The following is a 22,754-nucleotide window of genomic DNA, read 5'->3' on the forward strand; positions in this document are numbered from 1 at the left end:
GCCATCCTTTCGCCACCTCCTCCCTCCATCTCCACTGACCCTCCCTCGTCTTTCCTCATGGCAGAGCACGGTTTTCCTCGTTTCACCCTCCTCCTCCTCCAGCCCTTCCTCGCTCTCCCCTCCTGCCTGGGCTCCCTTGACCTTCTCTGCCCCTCGCCTTCCTATACAGCCCTTCTGCTCCATCCCTTGTCTTCTGCCCCCAGCACCTTCCTCTGCCCCCTTCTCCCCTTTTCTTGCCCTTTCTCCCTCTCCTCTGCCCGCAGCCTTCGTCCCCTGAAGGCCCTTTGCTCAGCTGCTGTCGGGCACAAGCCCCATGACAGCCCCGCTGAGCCACCCCCGGAGAGCCCGGCCACTGCCACAGCCTGGCCCCAAGCCCAGGTGGTCCAGAGGGGCAGCGGGATGCCCGGAGAACGCTGGCTCTGGCCTCGCCCTAGTCCTGGGGTGAAAGGAACCAGGCTTGTAACAAATACCCTATCGAACACCTTATTAGCAGCTCACTGCCTGTGGTGGCCCATTAACCCTAATGAAATTCCACCCACCCACGAGAGGAGAATGTTTTATAACCCTGGGCACCGGGAGTTCAGGATTTGGCACTCACTGAACACCTCAAAGCAGCTGTTTGAGGCCATTCAGCGTTGCCTTTGAAGCCATCGTCACCGTTTTCTGCTCTGAGCAGCTCTGTGAACTGCAAGCAGGTCTTTCTGGTGTCCCTGAATTACATTCCACATGCTCAGCTCTGCAAACCTCCTTTCTTCAGAGGAAATGAGGTAATTCAAACCATTCTGCAAAAAAAAAAGCAATGTGCTGACTCTCCAGCTGGGGCAGACTGTGGGAATTCTCGTTTGTTGGCATATAACCTGCACAGGAGTCACTGAAGTTTGACTCTATCAAGTGACAGGTCAGATCAGAAACATTCGTGTAAAACCTACAGGAAAAAATATTTTCACAAAATCATGTAATCTGGCTTTTGCTACCAAACAGCCTGGGGCTTTGCATCCAAGCACTCACTCAATATGACTACACTACACAGGCAAATGATAATAATTTATTGTTAGGAAAAGAATACTTTTCACAGTCAATTATTTTTCACAATTAATAGAAGAACTCAGTTAGAGGAGACCTACAGTGATCATCCAGTCCAGCTGCCTCACCACTTCAGGGCTGACCAAAAATTAAAGCATGTTATTAAGGGTATTGTCCAAATGCCTCTTCAACAGGCAAGAGAAAATTAAGATTTTTCCATTTCTGTATTAAAATTGCTTAGAAAAAGATTTAGGACTGCAGAGATGGCTTTCTTCCAGACACACCAGAAGTGCTTATCTTTGCTGAGTTATAAATGCCAAGTTAAAGAGACTCCTTGATTCTGGCCTGCAACTTGCATTAAGGCAGATGACTTTCCAGGCAGCCACTGAATTTGGGGAATGTGTATATGTGATGGAGAGGTCTATGAGGAAAGCAGGGGAGAGGAATAGCCTACAGTTTCCCTCTTACTCCCTGCTTAATCTCTCCTCTGCTGCTACACACTAGAGCTGAGTACTAGCCCTGGCTTTAATCATCCAGGGACTCCCAGCTGCCTGTCACTGCTGGATTGGATGGAGTTTTCTGACACAGATTCCATCTTTTCTGGATGCACAGTCTGCTGCTCTTGCGTAAACATCTTATATTGCCTTTTCTGTGGGCACCACTGCAAGGTAATGCAATCAAATATAAATCCAGGGAGTTCCATCACACAGTAGGTAAAAATAAAAAAAAATTTAAAAAATTGTCATCTAAACCCACTGTCACATTAGTTCATTTGGATCTTAGAGTCTCTGATGGATTCCAGGGCTCACTAGGACAAATAAATCTCCTTGGACCAAACTCCACACTAGCAGCTAGGAGAAAAACCATCGTCTCTTAACAGTCATTCCCTTAAATTTAAAAGCAAGTACCAAAATCCCATTTTTTTCCTGAACTTACTTGTATGTAACAGACACATTTACCCCTCAGAACTCTACAAATCCTCGTGTCCCTCAGTTTTAAACTCATTCCACCCTTCAGAAAGACGCGAGAATTTGTCCTCAAAAATAAGAGAGGAACCTGCATCGGGAGCTCTGATTTCCCACCAGAGTGCAAAACAACACAGAGTTGGAGGAAGACACCACGCTGAGGTGATGCCGTGGGGCTGTTTGTGTGGGGTGTCCCAACCGCATGCCCTGCTCCTGGCTGACCTCCCAGCCGGAGGGTCAGAGCAGGGGGCTGCGGGGCATCTCCCCTTCCTCGGAGCCCGGGCCATCCCACCTCAGCTCCCCGCGGCCCCGCCGTGCGCGGCAGGGCTGGGCGGAGAGGAGGAGGAGGCGGAGGAGGAGGAGGAGAAGGAGGCCGGCCTCGCTCGCCTCCCCCTTCCCTCTCGCCGGTTTTCCTTGCAGCATTTCCATGCTAGAGGTCCCCACCGAGCTGCGGAGCGAGGATCTGCCTGGCTGAGCCGGGCCCTCTTCCTTCCTTTGTGCATCCCCCAGCCCTGTGCAAGCCGTGCCCCCCCGCCCCGGCCGCCACGTCCCCGCTGCATCCCCCGCTCCGGAGCCCCCCCCGGCCCTGGAGGCAGGAGGAAGCCGCCCCCCAGGGCACGCAGAGCCGGGGCAGCGACCAGGCACCGGCTGCCACGTCGTGCCATCCCCTCTTCCCGGCCCGGCCGGGGCACCGAGGCCGCATCCCCGCCCGCATCCTTCCCTGCATCCCTGCCTGCATCCCCGCATCCCTCCCGCTCCGCTGTTCGGCGGCGGCGGGAGCCCCTTCGGCGGATGCTGCGCGTCTCTCCGGGCCGCTGGTGCTAAATGCTGAGCGCCGACAGGATGGAGGAGTTTCAGAGCGAGGAAGAGGAGCCCTGGTATGACCAGCAGGACCTGGAGCAGGGTAAGGATGGGGGCACACCGCAAGGGATGGCGAGCCAAGGGATGCGCGGGCAGGGAAGCGGACAAACCCCAGGGACGGGAGGGTGGGATACCTTCTGTCTTGACTCCTATTTGGTTGGCAAAGCCAGCGCCTCGTCCTGCAGTGGTAAATCTCGGCTCTGCTGCTCCAAACCACTGTCCTGGCCGAGGAAAGTTTAAACCCGACAGCTAGAGGCAGGGAGCAGCAGGTCAGTCAAAATTTTGGTGGTTTGCATCCACGAGGAAGCTGGTTCCCCCAAAAAACTTGCTGCAGGTGGAATCAAACATGGGTAGTTATGGCATCGATTTCATCTCAGAGCAGTCCAAGATAGAGTTACCAGGCACGCTAGTTAGAAATTAATATATTGGAAATAATGTATTTCTGAGGATGCTTTAAGTGTCTTTCAAAAGCTTCTGCTATCCAAGCCCAAATCCAAAGGGATCTTCAGCTTCTTAGTCACCTAATTACTTCTGAAGGTTTTTCCAATCAGCCATAAAACCAGGAGAAATTAGAAAGGAGAGGAAAAAAATCAAGGCCAAGTTTCAAACAGCAAAAATAGCCTTGTTAGAAGATAAATGTTCACTTGTGTAGTTTGCTTTGAAGTCACTGTATCTACGTCTGCACTAGTTCTACGGAACGTTTATCCTCAGGCTGGACAGTTTGTGCCTGTTGGTATTCAGGGCGCTTTTTTAAAAATAATTTTGCTTATCTTAATATTTTGAGTCAACACTCAGTAAGTAAATAACTGCAAGAAGTCCCATTTCAGGCCAGTGGCCCAGGAACGAACTGAACTGATTTCTCAAAGCATAGGGAAAAATCATTCCTACCAAAACACAGTGCCCCTCTGGCATGTTGCACTACAGGTACAGTTTTATATTTGCTTTTCCCAGCTCACTGTCAGCAGGGATGTGCGATCCAGCTGCAGTGTCTCGGCCCAGCGTCGCTCCAGTACATTATGTCATGATTTAAAGTTTACACAACTTCAGCTGCAGGGCAAGGGCCCAGCAAGGAATGATAACCAGCCCTCCAGGGGTTGTCACAGCTGGGTTTTAACCCCAATTTCTCAATTAACAGGAAGTATGAATAGCAGGATGCTGAGCCCTGTCCTTTGAAACACAACGCTCAAATTAAAGCCAGGCAAAGCACAGAGATGGAACTATCAGCTGGGTAAACAGTGCAGCCTTTGACTGCTCAGAAATTCACATTTCTGGGTGACGTCTTCCCATGGCTCACAAGGGGCCTGGGCACTGGTCCAGGGGCGGGACGCAGGCTGAGGAACAGCAGAACTACGGATGAATATAGGGAGTGTTGAACAACGTGGGACCGATTGATTTTTAGCCCAACGCTGTCCCTGGTGTCAGGTTCATGAGTCAGCACTGGCACCGTACAACTGGCTCACAACAATAAAACCACCTTCCCACTGCAGAGCCAGGTTCCCAGCTCTGTCCCAGCAGCCTAAATGTGGAATGACTGTCTCCAGACGATGGATGGATGGATGGATCTGGGGATGGGCTCCACCTTTGTGCACACACAGGACTGGAGGAAAACACAGACGCAAAACAAAGCCCAGCTGTGGGCTTGCAGCCTCCTGTGTGAATGGGGGCTACACAGGCTTGCACAAACTCAGAAGGAGAGATGGGGGATGGCTTTAACTGCACTCAGCCAACTGGAAAGGTCCTACGGGGCAATTACAACCATAATTAATTTGCATGATGCACAAAGCATCATGAAGGACAGTGCTAGACCTCGTCCACATACACTGTGCCTCTGCCTTACAGCCGTGGCAGTACCCAGAGGTCTTTGGTGACAGCACAGCCGTGGAACTGTTGGTTTGGAAATGGGGGGTGGGAGTAGAGTACAAGACATCCAGCGTGGCGTGATTATGAGGCAGCTGTAGGCCAGCATTGCTAAGAGGATTGGCATGCCAAGAGCCCAGGGTCGCACAGAAACCCACGCTGGCAGCAGCGCCAGGAGGGCGGAGGACAAAAGCAGAGGCTTAAATACTGTTCCTTAGCAGCGAGGGGTGGGAGAAAACAAGAAACAACCCAAGCTAGGGGAGCAGAGGAGGTTCTTCTGTCAACCAGTTGGTTCCTGGGCCTTTATCGTCATTTCACAGCATCATCAAATATTTATTACATTTACATCCAAAACTGTTTGCTAAGCAACAGATGGCTTAACTGGGAGCTCTGTGATGATTATGTTAATTAACCATTTTAGCACCACAGCAGAAATCATGCCTCCAGCTCCACACAGAGCACCTGTTACTTTCCTCCTCATCCTCCATAGAGCTTCACCTTGACAAAGTAACTAATTTTTCAAAGAAAATAAATCCCAGTCATTCTTTTCTTCCCCCCCTAAAATGTCCACAGCAACTGGCTGCATCTACCACATGCCTTGGACATAGCAAGATCTGGTCCCCAGCATCAAGGCCCTTCCAACCTCATTCAAATGAAGCTGGTGCCTTTCAGATTCCTTTACCTGTTCCCTGCACGCTGTAACCCTGTGTGGCTCAAGATGCCTTAGCACAGAAGCAGAGACTCAAAGCACAGTCAGGATACTCAGCAGTGACATGGGAACAGTAGTGGTGTCCTCTGAGTTGTTTCTTTCTTATGGTGTTCCCTCTGGGAAGGCTTTCTGATTTGGGGAAAGTGGTGAAAATGGAGCCTTGACTGCTTGGTAGCATGACTTAGCTTATTGCTAGGTTTTATAAGCATGAATAGACATCAGTGCTGCTTTAGTTCAGCTACAGCCTCACCTTCCATGGGCTGGGAGGTCTGTGCCTCTAAGCATTAAAACCAGGATACAGTGCTGGTAAACCTTTCTCCAGCTGTTGAGAACTGATGATGTGGGTACAGTTGCATCATATCCTATGCACAGGGTGGATGTGCAGCCAGACCCCAAGAGAATGAATGAGCTAAAATTAGAGAGTCTGAGCTGCAGATAAGTGGGGACACCTTTTCTGTTCATCAGGAGCATTTGTCTTCAGGAGGGCCGTGTGCCAACTCAATTGCATCTGGATCCAAACAGACTCAGCAGCTCTGCCAGCCACTTCCAGCCTTCAACTCCCCCGCAGCAAACTCCCAAGATGAGTTCTCCTTGCAGTCACCCCCTGCATTCCCTGATCTTCCCAGCCTCCCTGTCCCCTTGCTGGCATCTCAGCCAAAGAGCAGAGTGCAGCTCAAGAGGGGGCCTTTAAAAGCCACTCTTACGGTCTCTGGACCTACCCATAGCCTAAGGCACATAGTGGGGTTCTTAGGGTGTCCTGCACAGGGCCACGCAGTTGGACTCCATGATCCTGATGCGTCTCTTCCAACTCAGCATATTTTATAAGTGTGGGGTGATTTCTCCCGTGTCAATAAAAGGCCTCCTGCTGCTCTGAGTCTCTGAGTTGGGCAGCAGGACCAGAGGCAGTGCAAGAACCAGCACATCACCTCATTGCCCCTGCGGGATGGATTGTCCTCTCCTCCTGGGCAGTCACAGAAACTTTTGGGCCAAACCATCTGCAATGCAGGCTCAGGACTTTACAGCTGTAACCTCTAAAGGTCTCCAGATTTAAGGATCTTATTTTAATTCCTCCTCCTCCTGCCAAGCATCTGATTGCTAAGAAGGAAAATGACACAAGGTGCTGAGCTTGCACCACTCCCAACTCATCCGTGTAAAGACACAGGGTCACCAGTCCTGACGTTGGGGTGAGCCCAGGGGATCAGTGCTGGCACCCACTGACACCCAGACCTGCCTGTTTCCTGCACCACCCAGCCCACGTGGGGTGGTCCATGGCACTGCAATCCACGGCCAGCATTCCCAAAGGATTCACTGCACTGGGGAGCAGGTGGTATCCCAAATTCTGCCGCTCCTGATGCAGCTATCCCAGTCCAGATACAAGGCACACAGCTTTCCTGTCCTCCAGGAGCACAGCAGTTAACTCACCACCCTCCCTCCCCAGAGGCAAGCCAGAAGGTCAGAGCTTTGCCTGCAGTAGCTGAGCCACTTACTTATTTAGCAGTGCAGTACAGCAGGTAGCTTATGGAAGTGGAAAGTTTTCAGTGACTAATTGCTGAGCTGCTTGGGAATGACAAGAGGGACTAGGAAAGTCACAGGAGACAACGAAATAGGATGACAGGTTAGTCTGAGGAAGGGATGAGAGCCTCCAAATCTGGGGAGGGGTAAAAATTAAAATATACATATAGAGAGATGTATTTTCCTGGTGTAAAAATTCCCCTGTTATATAAAGGCAGCAAGAAAAAGGGGCATAAATAAAAAGCCCACACAGCAGCTTCCAGGATCTCCCTCCTGGTCTCTTACAGAAGCTCCTTTCTACATCTGCTGAGCCCCAGGCACATAGTTCCAGCTGTGGGAAGGAGCAGAATCAGAGGAACTGCTGGAAAGGGGAAAAGAAAAAAAGAAAACCCCACAAAAATCAATCAGAGTTTTCCATATCTCCCATCCTGAAACAATCAGCTAACAGTGGCATTTCTCCTTGGCAAGGCCATGCACAAAGGATTTATGGTCGGAGTCCTGAAGGACATTTTCCCCTGGTAGCCCTGATCCCGAGGGACTGGGAGCCAAGGCACCAGCCCCTAACACCCTGCACACAGAGGCATTTTCCAATCCTCTTTCTTTTCTCCTGTACCAGCCAGCGCTGGCTGGTGACAGGGCGGGTGCACTGACTCAGTGTGACAGTCAGGAACTGTGACAGCACCAGGTCCATTCCTGCTCCTGCTGAAAGCAGTGCCAGCACTCAGGATAACCCATGGCTCGCTCGCTCCCAAACACTCCATCTCCTCTTCCAAAAGGCCTTTCCCGGAGCAGCACAGTGCTAAATTCCCAACTCCTCTGGCTCCAACAGACCTGTGTGCTCACACCGAGCACACCATCAGGGCTCCCAAAGCTCCTGCTTAACCTGCCCAAAAACACATTTGTGGGCCAAGAATTTTGGAAAATATCCCCAAGACAAAATACCCCAGAGGAATGAGACCAGATGTTACACAACAGCTGCTCTTTGCACAGCTGGGAATTTTAAAGGGATTTTATGTTACACTTTGTTTTTTGGGATTTTTCCATGTGTATTTAACAAACATTAGTAACTCTCCTCTCCAAAAAGTGACAGTTATTTTAATGGTTTAAACAGCCTCTTCCTCTGCAGCCTCCTGGGAAGTCACTCTATCCAATGTGCAGTGTAGCTGCCCTGGCCCTGCTTAGTTCACTTGTCTCCTCCCTAAGAATTCAGTCCTTTGAATGTGTAATATCCAGATCCATGCTGGCCTCTTCCAATTGTGCAGCTGCAGCAACAGTAGTTGAAGGACATGCCATCCTCCAAGTTTTCTTGGTCCACAAGCAAGTGTTGGGTCCTGGGAAGGCACCTGGACTGGGAGGTGATGGGTGAGCACTGGTGTCTGCAGGAGGAGGCAGAGCAAGGAGCAGCACATCCCATGAGCATTGGTCTTTGCAGCAGAGCTGTTTCAGGAACACTGGCTTTGGTGTCCCTGAGAGAGGCATTGCCCTGCATCCTGCTCAGGGATAATGATGGACAGAAACAACACCATTTTGGGAGTACATCAAATATTTCCTCACTCCCTTTCCTTGCAAACTCAGACTGGAAGGCAACAGCCCTGTGCTGTTCCTGCATAGCTCCACAAACAGCACCTACTACTCCCCTGAGGTCAGGAGCTCTTCCCACCTGGGCAGAATCTCCAACTCATGCCAATAGCCAGGCACAAGGTAGCTGGACTGTGAGCTGAGTAGGTGGACGAACAGGGCTTCTGAGGCTTCCCAGCAGCGGGTGGGAATGGGGCAGTAGTGGGGCAGCAGCCTGCAAGGTGATATACTTTTCTTCAGAGCCGAGAAGAGGGGCTGCTAGAGAAGAGGCGGGCAGGATTTTGGTGCTGCTGCAGAGGGTCAGGCTGTTCTCTGTATTTAGCTGTAACCACGGCTGTGGAAGAAAGATCTTCTCTGTACCTACATGCCTCTGGCACATCAGAAGTAGCAGACAGGAGGAATCAGCAGCCACAATGCTGGCCGTGGTCTTGGGGGCTGCTGCAGCTGGAAGTGACAGTTGTGCTGGAACTTGGTGGCTCCCTGAGTGTCCTAATCACTCGGAATCTGTTGTTCCACCTGCCTGCCCCCAGCAAGAGGACACCGAGAGGACACCAAGCTGGCTGGGAGTGGCTCAGAGCAGGGGGAATATGTTGTGTGAGCAGGAGCAGGGCTGGAGATGTGACAGGGTCGTGGCAGCCCATGGCTGTGGGCACCGGCCCTGCCACGTGAGCACACTGACCTGTCCTTTGCAGGTCGCCTTTGCTCAGGGCTCTGCACAGGCACAGCACTGTGCTGCTGCAGCAGACAACACAAAGTGTCTCCCTGGTGCTCACTCTCCTTGTCCATCCTGGGTCAGCTACAACCTCCTGCCCCCAGAACACACAGGGCAGAGGAGTTTGCCACATGGCAGCAATCCACATGTCTGTGTCTTTAGCTTTAAAAGAGTAAAAGCCTCTATTCACGGCTTTCTGCGTCCCAACATAATTAATTAGTTGGAGCTTTGCTGCCCGGGGGAGGAGCGCACGCAGGAAAGCACTGGCTGCCTTTCTCCCTCCTTTTTCATCACTGCTTCTCCTCCACAACCCCATTTGTATGTATTTATTTAGGACATTTTCTGATCCAGGTGCACTAGCAGAGCCTCAGAGCCACCAGTCACCAAGCTCTTTGAAACCGTTTTAGCCTACAAGGCACCAAGGCTGTTTAGATAAGAGAACAGCAGGGAAAGACGCAGATGGGGCCTCAACCATGGTCTAATAACATCCTCTATGTTCTCATGCTCTAACAACTTGGCAAAAGGCACAGTGAGGGCTGTGGGCACAGGGATGGGACTGCTGTTTATGTGTTTATGCAGAAACAAACAGCTTATAAGCAGAGGTGACCACCCCGAGGTCTCAAGCATTAATATATAGGGGAGCCTGTGAGGTGCAAGAATGATAAGAGGGCAGAAAGAAAAGGCAAAAAAAAAATCAATTAAATCAATTAAATCTAAAAAAGCCTGATAAGCATCTTAGAAAATAAAAAAGAAAAGCTGGTAAAGGAAATACTGAATAGGACTGAAAAATACAGGAGGAAAGGAGGGGAGCAGCAGGGGTTGAGATAGCTGGAGGGCTTCTCTGCAGCACAGCACAGTACAGACAGTGCATCCCTGAGCCCCTTGTCAGAGATTTCCACTGCTTGGTGGTGCCACTTTTGCTCAGGGGACTCGAGAGAATGTGGAGGGAGCTGTTCTCAGTGCAGTGTGCTTGCCTTGACCCCTGCCAACCACCTCTCTGCCACCACCTGAGCTTCCCCCCACCAGGAACGCTTCCAAAGCCAAAGGCAGCCCAGGAGTACGTAAAAGATTACACAAGAGAAAGAAAAGGAAGAAAAAACAAGGCAGGAAATCCAGCAAATCTCATTAGAGTAACAAATGCCAGTGTGACCAACGTCAGCTCAGCCCAGTGAGAGCCACAGTTTGGGAGGAGGAGAGGAAGAGGGTGGAGGTGGCTGTGCTGCCAGGGGCTCACACACCCCCATTGCTCTCACCCAGCCCTAACAGAGGTATTTTTACCCCCTGCTGCATTGGGCTGCTCTGCAAAGCCAACCCTGGTACGTCCCCTTATACCAAAATAGCAGATCCTCACAAGAAACACACACAATACATGGTGCAAAGCTGAACTGAGCAACAGTGCCTGAGTTACACCAGTGTACAAGGGATGGAGAACCCACACCTCAGCAGTAACACTGGTTACTGAAAGCTTTGCCTGGCCTTGTGAAACACTGTTATCTGTGGAATGGGCGTGTTGAAAAGGCTTTTCCAGGTTGTTTGCAAGATGCTGTCAGGTGGCACTGGCTTCCCTGCACCCTAGCATGTTCCATTGCAATGGTTTATAAGGGCAAAGTACATGGATGGCCCCCATCAGCTGCAGTAAGTGATATAAAAAAGCTGACCTTCATTGTAATATACCAAGACAGCACAATCCCTTGCAACTAAGAAGGAAAATAAATGAGTAGCAAGTGCACCCTACCCTGGGGTAAACCGGCACAGTATCATTTATTTAGATTTTGAAAGGAATAATTGCACCTACCCTTGACTCTAAGTACCCGTGTGTAATGGAGCAGACAGCAAATGCAATTAAATTAAACGTCAACAGCATTAAACATCAGTTCCTAACTCTCAACCTACCCCATCCATCAGCTAACAAGCACCCTGAACTTCCTCCAGAGACCTGCACACCAGAGCTCTTCTTGCCCTCCTCCCCGCTCTTTAGCAGGTCAATTCACCATGAGCAGCATGGGAGAGGAGCAGCCCTTTCCACAGCCCCACATTTAGGAAGGGATCCCAAGTAATTCCTTTATGGACGCTCAGCTGAAAGGGACCTGCAAATCCACGTGCCAGAAAAACCCCCATTTGTCAGTACCATAAACCAAAGGACTTCTGTTCCCCCTGTGAGCTGCCGGCCGGGCACAGGGCTGGTTTATTAGAGGTGAGGAGCCAAGCGCAGGGTCCCTGTCCCTCGGAGCAGTGGGCGTGTTCTGTCGCAGCCTAAACACACGAATCCCTCAGTGCAAGAGGGATGAAGGGGGGGAAAGCCCAAAGCAGCTGCACCAGATGGTGGCTTCCTCCTGAAAGCCGTATTTACGAGGAGCATCTGAACAGCTCCCGGATCATCACCGTGCCGACAGCAGCCGAAACCCCCCGCCCTGCCCGGCACCAGCTTTATGCTCCCCCAAAGTCACAACCAGGAGGTGTTGAGGGGCAAAAAAACCCTTCAGAGAGCGGAGTGTGGCAGAGTGCTGTGTCCTAACAGATGCGGGCCAGCACTGGGAAGGCAGAAACAACTCCAAATCCTCTTTGAGCCTCATTGCAAGGCTGGGGAAGCTCCCAGCTTCGCCACAGCCCCATGCAGGGAACATCTGCCTGCACCAGCACTGCCACAGGATGTGCCTTGGGGGAATACATGGGGGAATCCCTGACAGTTTGTCCCTCAGCCTCTTTCCATCAAAGACAACCTGCTACTACAGCTTTTGGATTAGGATTTTTTTTTTTTTAAGTCTTCTCAGTGACACGGAAGTAGCAGAATTATTGCTGGGCTGCTGCTGATCTCTGCAGCTCCAGGACGGTGCCTCCCTGATGTACTGCCCAGCCACGCTCCCTATACCTGCTTGGATTCAACTCCTGCTCCCTTCCCACCATATGGTCTCTCTTCTCTTCCTCTCCCTCCCTGCTCAGGAGCCTTTCCCAACGAAGCTTGCAGGAAAATGCAGCCTCCATCCCTCCCTCCCAACGCTCCGCAGGCGCAGCCCTTTGTTTGGGGACACGGGGTGTCTCCTTGGCGGGTGTTAATTAGAACGGTCACGTCAGCGCTCGCAGTACTGAGAGCCAGAGGGCACCAAGCTGGTGCTGCCCAGGATGGTTTGCATCTGCAGCCCTCTCCCAGACAGGATTTGGCAGTGTCAAGGCCCCCATTTTTTAGTTGTGGGATGGCCATTTCACAGTGGAGCTTTCGGCACAGGCAGGATGTGGAGGGATGGGGCACATGGAGCGGACACACAGCACAGCCACTCCCCACCACTTTATTTCTCCTCCTGCATCCCTAGGGGAGGGGGAAGGGAGGCATCAGCGTATCTGCTAAATTAGGGCAAGTCGTTCAGCACTGGCTGGCTGATCTGACACTGGAGAAGCAAAGAGGAATACAAAAAAACTGTGGGAAAACCAGAGTACTATGTAGAAAGAATCCCTGAATTCCTAAACAGTCCCTTTTATTCCCCCCCAGACAACTTAGGGAAATTTCACATTCAGCCTCAGGTTTCTGAGGCCTCCAAGGAGAGGAGCTGGGTGCTCCCCCAGCCCATGCAGAGACACAATTAGTACAAAGATCAAGAGGGATCTGGTCTAAAGATGACATTAAAGCACTTCCACACAGCACCCCCTCCCTCCCCACAGTCCCACAGCCGAGGGGAAACCAACAGGTGGGGAAGAGAACTTGGGCTCAAGGGGGTGGATGAGACAGGATTACCAAGGATGCTTTAAGTGGCTGCTGGGCAGAGAGTGAGGAAGTACATGTGTGACAATGGCTGAGGCAGTTAAAAGACATTAAAAGAACCAATTCCCCCATGTCCTTCAATCCTGGAGTCTCCCAGGCCCTTATGCTCAAAATGGAAATGAAGAATCAATTTCCTTCTCGGAGCTCAGCCCCGTTCTTTCCTCTCTCCCACTCATCCCCAAACGCTGCCCATTTCCCCCATTAAATTATTGCTGACAGAGCCCTTTAAATTACAATGCAGGATCTTGCACTGCCTAATCCACTTAACTCAACCCCAGCTGATTAAATTGGATGCCATATGGTGGGAGAGCACTGGTGTAATCCGCAGGGACGGGGACACACTTGACTCATTACCTGGAGCACAGCAGGGAGCCCTCTCACTACACACCTCTGCTTCAGGACCCTGCTGCCTGTCAGGGATGTGATTTCCAAGGTGCTGGTCTCCAGCAACAACACCAGCTCTGGCAAGGTGGTGGTGGTGACAATAAATAAAGCCCCAAGCAGCTTAAGGGCACAAATTATCCTCCATCTCTGCTGGCTCTGGCTGTTCCCCCAGCCCCAGCTGGTGCAGCAAACACTCAGTCTCCCAAGGGCACTCTAAAAACTGGGGAAATTTGGTGCTTGGAAAAAAACAAATAGGTGGAAGGAGGTCTGTCCGTGGGGAAACGTGCCAAGTAACTTGATTGCACGGATAGCTGGGATTGCAGCCCTCAGACTGGGTCACTGTGCAATGACGAGGATTATAATTAAAAAGGTCACAGCCTCTTTAATGATAACAGCTTGCAATGCAGGGCACAGCTGGAGAGAACATTCCCATGGTAAAGGGGAGATTCGAGGACACACCGAGCAGCTGTTGGCAGGAAAACATCTGGGGAAGCCAGCAGAAAGAAACACAGCCATCACCCAAACTAATAACACATCAGCACATCCCACAGTACATGTTATCCATCGGGAAAGCCCCATCCCAGGCACTGACAGCACTGCAGCACTCATGTCCGAGGTCACTGTGAGCCTCACCTTGTGACGTGTGAGGGATCAGGGCATCTCCCAGGCTCAGAATACACCTTTGGCAACCTGGTTCCCCTTCTTCTTGTCTTAGTGGCCAACTGTCCCTCTTTCCCAACCAGCTGCATGGCCAAATTAGCCACTGGCAGAAATTTTAGCTGCTCTCAGCCCAGGCAGAGCCTTTGCAAAACACCTCATTAGCTGCAGACCAGAGAGGAGCATTATGACAGGGTGAGAAAACACCAGGGCAGGAGACCCCAGTCCCCTCACACACTGCAGGATTGTCACTCCTTAATTACCTATGACTGCATGATCACCACACTGGAGATAGAGCAATAACACACAACAGGACCTGTTTCCTTACCTTTTTGAAGGTTTAAGGTCAGATTTTCAGTCTGCTATTGTAGGAGCTGTTAGTTCACCTCTAAAAGCAACAGGAAAAGTGAAACCCATGTGAGCATAGGTCAGGCTTTAAAAGGACAAGCAATTCCTGTAACAGCAAAGGGCTGTTCCCAGAGACAGCTGTGCCATCCCAGTCCCACAAACAGCATCACCTGTGTGGTCAAGTTTTGGTCAGCACAAGACTCACAGGGGCATTTTCTTTGCCCACCAGCAGCAAAACCAGCATTTTAAGCCAACTGCACTGCCAACATCTACTTTTCCCTGCACTTCTCCTGAAGTCCAACTATTTCAGTAACTTCCTAAAGGCATTTAGAGGTGTCAGAGAGTGAACACAAAAGGGGTTTGTCCTTCCCCTGGAGCTGCCCCAAGGGAAGAGCCGCAGGGGTGGCACATCTGGGAGGTGCCTCCAGCCCCCTCGGGCCACGCGTGGTTTTATTACTCCTGTCAGTCCATTAGTGGGTGATGGATGGAGGCTGACAGGGAAGGCAAGGCGCTCCCCTCGTTAGAGATAATAATATAATTTATGGAGCATCCCCAGGGCCCCGCAGGGCTTTACCAACCTTTGCTCTCATTCTGAGGGTGCTGAGGGTGCTGAGTCCCTTTCAGCCCATCAGATCTTGGTGGCAGGGGATGGAGGTGCTGAGCACCTGCCACAGCCCAGCCCCAGGGGCCTGATCCTGGCTACACAGTGTGCAGGAGGGTTTTGCAGCCAGCCAGGCACCAAATCCTCATTGCATGGAGGATTTGCAGAGCTCAGAGTTTGGCCTCTGCTTGCTCCTGCAGCCCAGCAAGATCCCAGATCCTGTGTGTTCCGTAAGTCCTGCATCCAGGACAAAGCGTGCCAGTAAAACCAGCACCATGCCAAATGTGCCACTGAGCTTGATCCGGCGTCATTTTTGAGGGGGGGATCCCACCACACCCACCTGTGGAGCTGTGGGAACCCCAGCAGCTTTGTCCCTCTGCTTTTCAGACCTGCACTTGGCCGCAGAGCTGGGGAAGACGCTGCTGGAGCGCAACAAGGAGCTGGAGGACTCCCTGCAGCAGATGTACACCACCAACGAGGAGCAAGTGCAGGAGATCGAGGTAGGGCCACTGCTGTCACCTAAGGACGAAGGGAAGGGGCACTTCCACCAATGCCAACAGCTCAGATGCCAGCAGAAGGACAGGGATGTGCCATAGGGCATGGGAGTTAAAGGATCTTCTGTACATGCCTGAAGCGGGATGGACCGAGGTCTGTTCTAGCCCATCCCAGCTCTGGAGAGGGTCTCTTTCCCCCACTGTCATTTTCCCTCTTCTCACATCCCCACCCCCTGCCCAGATGTGCTCACCAGTTTTTGGCGCCAGATTTTGGCACCAGGCTGCCCCTGGGTCACGCTTGGTCTTCCCCTGCCCATCCAGCAGCCTTCACACTCATTTCTCTTTGCTCTGCTGCAGCTTTCCCTTGATCCCAGTCACTGAGAATGGTGTTTGTTCCCAGCTGGCCCCTCAGTACCCCACAACACAGCCCCCTTTGTTAGAGGCATAAAATAGCTCTTTTTCCAAGAGCTGCAATCTAAACCACCATTTCAGGCATCCTTTGGGGTCATTTCTAAGAGCTCACAGAACTCATCTGAGAGGCTTAAACCTGCTGTGCCGGGAGGGTTTTCATCCACTGGAAAACTAGGGATCTGTGAGCTGAAAAAGATTGGACACCCCCTGATTTAAAAGGACACAGGGCAGAGGAGGGCTGGGAGTTCACAGAGCAGCACATGATGCTGCTGGGATCTGACAGCTGATGTTCAAGGGAACTGGTGGATGGATTTAGCCATTCCCCCTCCAGCAGCCCTTCAGAAGCAGGTCCACCGTAGGCTTTGGGGTCTGATCCCAGCTGAGAGTGAGCAACTGGGTAGATGCTGCTCTCCTGGTCTTCATAGGATAAAATCTTACAGTGGCAAACTCACAGAAAAGGGTCTGCAAACACATAGAAATCACAGGTCTCCTCACATTTCACAGACTCAGAGTTTTAGCCAGAATCCCCACGGAAACACAGCTTCTGCAATCGATCTGCCAGACAATCCAGTAACCAACTGGCCAATTTCAGTCAACTTTCGGTCTCAGGGATATCAACTTTCTTTGGTACTGGGAATAAAAAAGCAGCTGAATACAGGGAGATTGAGGTTAGTGCCCTTCACAGAGGGCAGGGGAAGTTCAATCCTATTTTGGGCACAAAACTATTTACAGTGGGCAGGGGGGATGAATATCATAACTGTGGAAGAGGCTTCACCCAGGCAGAGTCACAAAACACATTTATCAGAGGAAGCAAAGGCTGTAGGAATTTCTGCCTGTGAAACAACCTGGATTTTGGTTGTGGAGTGCTTATGCTTCACTTTTTCTTGCAGTACCTGACTAAGCAACTGGAGATGTTGCGGCAGATGAACGAGCAGCACGCGAAAGTCTACGAGCAGCTGGACCTGACAGCACGGGACCTGGAGCTGGCTAACCAGAAACTCGTGCTGGAAAGCAAGACCTCCCAGCAGAAGATCCAGTGGTACAGCCTCCCCTCCTCCCACCACAGTGATGCTGTACCCGAGAGCCCTTCACCTCACCTTTCCCCTGCCCCAAAGCGCAGCCTGTCCTTGATATTTGAGCCATTCTCTTATCAGTCCAGTTTTGGAGCTATTTACCACACAAGTGCATTGCAGTAATACTGGTTAGCAGGCGTCAGCCACAGCACAGACATCCCTGGGATGAGGGCTGGATAAGGAGGGTCTGAAGCTGCCAGGAAAGAGGAACAGGAGCCCTCCCTCAGATGAGTTTCCTTGAAGAGGCACATAATCATATCAGGGAGGTCCCCAGCAGAAACACTAGGCACAGATCCAGCATCTAATGAAACCCTGGCTAGTCCCTGCTGAAACACCAGTTTATCAATAATATTTCTTTCCCAAAACAAGCCCATGATCAAGGTCATCCCTAGAAACAACACCCCAAGCCATATCCTTGCAGGGCAGCATCATTTGCAAACAGCTGTGTGGAGAGGGAGTTTCAGAGCAGAGAGTTTTACAAATTATTCACCGCCAGAACAAAACTAACTCTTTGCCCAGTCTCTGTGTCTACCTCTACAAGGTAAACAAGGGGAAGAGATGCTTGTTTTCAGAGGAGAGAGACTCAGGATAGCGCTTAAATCACAGAGGAGACAATTCCCCCCTCCTTTCTATAATCACCCCCTTTCAAGAGTGACCACATAGAGAAAGACCAACCACTGCCACAAAAAGCTGTCGTGCTCCCAGGGCATATGCTGGGAACTGGAAGCACCTTCCACAGACTGGCTTTCTCTATGGGGAAAAAACCCCACCACTCAGGATCCTGTAGTGCCTGACTCCTCACCCAGGTTCTGACTTCTCTCTGTGCAGCTTGACAGAAACAATCGAGGGGCTGCAGAACCAAGTGGAGGAGCTGCAGAAGCAGGTGGAGGAAATGCGGAGCTTGGAGCAGCTCCGCATCCGGCGGGAGAAGAGGGAGCGGCGCCGAACCATCCACACCTTCCCCTGCCTTAAGGAGCTCTGCTCCAGCCCCAGGTACAGAGCCCTGGGTTCAGCAACCCCTCAAATCTTCTCCCCTCCTCCTCTGCCCACGAACAGGGGGTGCAGGGGGTGCACAGAAACCCACATACAGCCCCACAGAGTCGAGGCTGTGCCTCAGAGCCTGAAACCCGCAGCTGGAGGGGAAGGGAGGACGTCCCTCTCTTCTACCCACCCAACTAAAGCAGAGCCTTCATGATCCCAGCACGGTGATGCTTCCCTTCCCAAACCAGCACAGCATATTTTCCCTTCCCAGCTGCCTCCCAGCACAGCACCAGCACCTCTGGCTCTCTGAAACCAGCTGAGCTGGTGCATTTTGTGTTGTGTGATTCCAGCACACCCCAGGAGCACCGGTCACACACCCAGATACACCAAGTGCTGCCAGGTGCTGTACCAACACCTTCAGCACTACTGCAGCCCTAATCCTCCTTAAAACCCGGCCGCTGTGTTAATTCACTGACCTCGTGAGGGCACTTCTTGCTCAGCTTTGTCCACAGCAGAGGCTTCTTTAAATAGATAAGCAATCGATAAACTTTGTTACTGAAAGCACCCTCTGCCAGAGGATATGAACCAAAGACTTTCACTGCAGCAGCAATGGGAATGTTTATGAGGCCATGACCTAACCCCCAGCAAAATCCACTTAATGTTTTTGTGGTTCTTTACCCCCCAGCCCCCCAGTCCCACTATCCCCCCCATGCCATGGGACCTCGGTTCCACTTGCAGCTCCACAGTTGGCTCTGAAGGTCAGGCTGCCCTTCAGTGCCTTGAAATCTGTTCAATACCCCCCCACCACAGCCGTGCCTCCCAGGGGAAGCCACAGAGCCTGCTCTTTTCCAATCTGTTCTAAACAGACAGGATGCCATGGGCGCTTGAGGAGGAAAAAACCGAATTCCCAACAGCAACACGACGGAAGGGGGAAGTGCTTGTTATCACTTCCCGGGCTGTGAAGAAGGGGAAACTCTGTCAGAAGTCTCTGCCTTCCTTGCAAAAATCTTCTCCCACTCCCTCTGGAGCATCTCCCAGGCACAGGGGTGCACAGGGCAGCAACATATGCTCTTCTGGGTTTTGGCTGGCTGGGATTTGGGGTTGTTGGCAGATGAAGTGAGTAACTGATGAACTCCAGCAGGAAAAACCCAAAGCCACCCACTTTCAGCTCGGGCTGGAAGCACTTGAACATTCATATTTGCTTCAGAGCAATGCTGGTGGTTTGTCCGTTAATCTGGTGAGTCTCTTACCACTTAGGGGCTCATTTCCCTCCTGTCTTTTATTACTGCTGTCACAAAAACCTGGGGGTTCTCTGGGACACAGGCTGGTCTCTGTGTTTAGAAGAACCCCAGCCACACCTTGTGGTCTCCTGGCACACGGAGGTGACACATCTCACTCCACGAGCTCAGGTTCAGTCCTTTCTGGGCAACAGTGAAATTCCTTATGTGACAATAAGACACAAGTCCCTCATGGAACCGTCACTTGGTCAGAATCTCTCAAGGATCTTTCCTCTCTTTCAGGTATGAGGACGCATTCCAGGTCCACAGCTCTTCCACAGAGTTCAACCAGAAGCCACTGGAGAGGGAGAACGAGCGTCTCCAAGCCATGGTGAACTCCCTGAGGTCCCAGGTCAACCAGGAGAAGCAGCGGAAGGAGAGGGTGGAGCGGGAGTACACCTCCGTTATTCAGGAGTACTCGGACCTGGAGCAGCGGGTGTGCGAGATGGAGAACTGCAAACTGCGCATCAAGGAGCTGGAGGCAGAGCTCTTGGAGCTGCAGCAGATGAAACAAGTCAAGAAGTATTTGCTCAGCAGAGAGGACAACTTGTCCGAAGCCCTGCTGGAGCCGCTGAACAACGCCCCGGAGGCAGATTACATCGACCTCTCCGAGGAGGAGGGAGGGAAAAGCCACGGCACGTCCATGACACCGTCCCCGAACCACCCCGTCCGGAAGAGCTGCAGCGACACGGCCCTGAACGCCATCGTGACCAAGGACGCCGTGAGCCGGCACGAGGGCAACTACACCCTGCACGCCAACAACGTGCGCAAGAGGGGCATGTCCATCCTGCGGGAGGTGGACGAGCAGTACCACGCCCTGCTCGAGAAGTACGAGGAGCTCCTGAGCAAGTGCCGGCAGCACAAGGACAGCGTGCGCCACGCGGGCGTCCAGACCTCCCGGCCCATCTCCCGCGACAGCTCCTTCAGGGACTTCCGAGGGGAGGCACACGAGCTGGAGGAGCGGAAAACCATGGAGAAGACCATCAGCAAGCACGTGGAGGCCGTGGACAAGCGGCTGGAGCAGAGCCAGCCGGAATACAAGGCTCTCTTCAAGGAGATCTTCTCCCGCATCCAGAAGACGAAAGCAGACATCAACGCCACCAAGGTGAAAAACAAGAGCAGCAAATGAGCCCCCGGCTCTCCGCAACTCTCCCACGTGCAATTGCAGCAGCCACGTCCTCTCTTCAGCCCCAGGAAACGCCACGTGGCCCCTCTGCTTTGAAGGTTCGAGAGGTCTGAGAGCGAGGAAACGTCCCGGAGACTCAACTCACTTTTTTTTTTTTTAAGTTTGGGCTCTGGACAACTCGTTGGGACACTTGTACATTGTAGTTAGAGGATTTCAGAAATCATATGATGGATCTCTGCATGAGTTACTGCCGCTGCCAGACATCACAAGAGCAAGGTAAACCACGAAAAAAAGGAAAACCGGTCACCTCCTCCACCCCTTTCCAGCTTGTCCCGCAGCCCGATTATCTGCAAGCAAAAGCCTGGATGTCCTCCAGCGTCCTGCCACAGCTGGATCACAGCATTTCAAAGTGAAACAAAAAGCCATCAGAACTTTAGGGGCTGCCCCAGCACGGCAGCCCAGCCCTCCACTGTGGTTTTATGGCTGAGAACCTACGCTTGAACCCAAGAGATTTCAGTCTCTGCCTTCTCCTCCCCCAAAAGGCAGTGTGGTCTTGCAATTTAAGCCATTCTCTAATCAGTCAGGTTTTTCAGCTCTTTACAATGCAAGCTCATTGCAACTGGAAAAACTTGAAGAGAAACATAGAACTGATTGTTCCATCTCCATTGGCGTCGCTCAGCGTTTCAGTCCATACTCTCCAGACCTTGTAGCATATGGGACCTCCTCGCTTTAAATCTGCCCTGGTATTCCAGCCCAGGTGAAGCACCATGCCTGGTAAGAACTCGAGTGACCAGGGCTTTCCCATAGCTGGTGTGTCAGAGACACGCTTCCACCTCACGCTCTGGGTACCAGCCCGTGCTCTTCAGGAGGTTGTCATTGTCCCATCGTAGCCAATTCCTCGAACACAGCTTGCATGGGCTTGCAAAGCTGACTCCCAGGGACTCACACACAAGCTGGAGGACACAGCACCTCCCTGGTCAGGAGCTCTGGCCCTGGCAGATCACACACCACCCCACACTTTGCTCTGAGCATCTCCCCAGCCATGAGGACAGATTTCAGTTTCCTGCTGAAAATGATCTCCCTTGGCTGAGACACTCTCCAAACGCTGTGGCCTCTCGTGTTCCATCTCCCTTTCCAGCACTGAAATCTCCTCACTTTTGCTTCCACAGACATGCAAACACACAGCCAAAAGGCCACTGCAGTCTCAGGAAATCACCAGTTTCCAGTCTTCACGAACTAGATGTTGACCTCATACGGTCAGACACGTGTTTTAGGCAGAGAAGCAGCATTTCATTACAGCTTAGGCGACACCCTGAGCACTGAGCCACAAAAACAGTTCGGTGTAACCTCCCTGTCCCGTACCCGCCTGGAGAAAACTATCAGCTGCATCTGGATTCTATTTTCACCAGCTTAAATCCCAAAGTCTTGGGCCAACAGCTGGGACTCCTGCAACATTGAGATAAACAAATGAGAATGTGGCTTTGGAGGGGGAAGACTGCTGAGATGTAATTATCCCCCACGTCCAGGGCCTTGATGTTACGAGGAGCAACTTTTCTTCCAATCCCCATGGAATTCATGCAGAAATACCCCCCAAAACCCCCCTGTTTTGTTAAGCTGAGTACCACAGAGGTAAGTTGGCGGGAGTGTGATGCCCAAATCACCCCTGCTCCGCAGGTCTCCTCAAAACCACCCACCACTCTGCTCTCCCACGCTCTGCATTTGCAGGTGCCCCACGGCCCCTGACACAGCCCGAGCCGTGGGCACGACTGTGGCTACCAGCTCTGTAACTGTATGGAGAACCTTCATGCCTTATTTATTTATAATGGAAAGCAGTTGTCTAAAATAAAATAAATTAAATAAAAACAACAATAAAAGCAGAATCATTGACTTTCTGGGAGCATTCACCCCCCCACCCCCGTTAACTCAGCACGTGGAGCAGTGTTGGTTTAAGCCCAGCCTGTGTTTGCCCTGCACTCAGCTGATGCTGCAGAGGTGTGGGAAGAGAATCACCCTCACTTTCCATTTTAAACAACCCCACGTGGATCAGCATCACAGTTAAGTGTACAACACATCAAACATATTTTTAAATGCTTTCTTCTCTCCTCAGATAAAAAGAGGCATTCTCAAAGCTCTTACAGCTCTTTTTACCTTTTAAGAACAGCAGAAGAGTTATTTCTTTGATTTTCATGTACAATTTGGGTCAAGAAAATGCTTCAGGCTCCTTTGCAGGAAGCAAAGAGAATATGCTGAACTGTTCTGCTGCATTATTTATATAACACACATTTTTATGCACTTCGACTGTAACACTTGCCACGCGATAAAACCCCTCTTTTTGTCAGCTCGGAAGTCTCTGCAAAACCACACAATTTCCAAGCTCCCAATTCAAAGCCTATTTTTGTTTTGGTCTTTTTTTTGCAAACCACAAATCCAA

At 51.5% G+C, this 22,754-nt stretch overlaps 1 protein-coding gene across 1 annotated transcript; it reads left to right on the forward strand.

The window, feature by feature from the left end:
• Positions 1–2,409: 2,409 nt before the first annotated feature.
• CDR2L (cerebellar degeneration related protein 2 like) lies at positions 2,410–22,203 on the forward strand. The gene is made up of 5 exons (XM_050319311.1): positions 2,410–2,892; positions 15,349–15,461; positions 16,757–16,905; positions 17,768–17,932; positions 19,441–22,203. Exons 1-5 carry the CDS (start codon positions 2,814–2,816, stop codon positions 20,324–20,326), a joined length of 1,392 nt encoding a protein of 463 aa, XP_050175268.1. The 5' UTR covers positions 2,410–2,813; the 3' UTR covers positions 20,327–22,203.
• Positions 22,204–22,754: the final 551 nt, after the last annotated feature.

The sequence above is a fragment of the Myiozetetes cayanensis genome, unplaced genomic scaffold (genome assembly GCF_022539395.1).
Source record: "Myiozetetes cayanensis isolate MyiCay16 unplaced genomic scaffold, myiCay2020 scf22, whole genome shotgun sequence".
Lineage (NCBI taxonomy): Eukaryota > Metazoa > Chordata > Aves > Passeriformes > Tyrannidae > Myiozetetes > Myiozetetes cayanensis.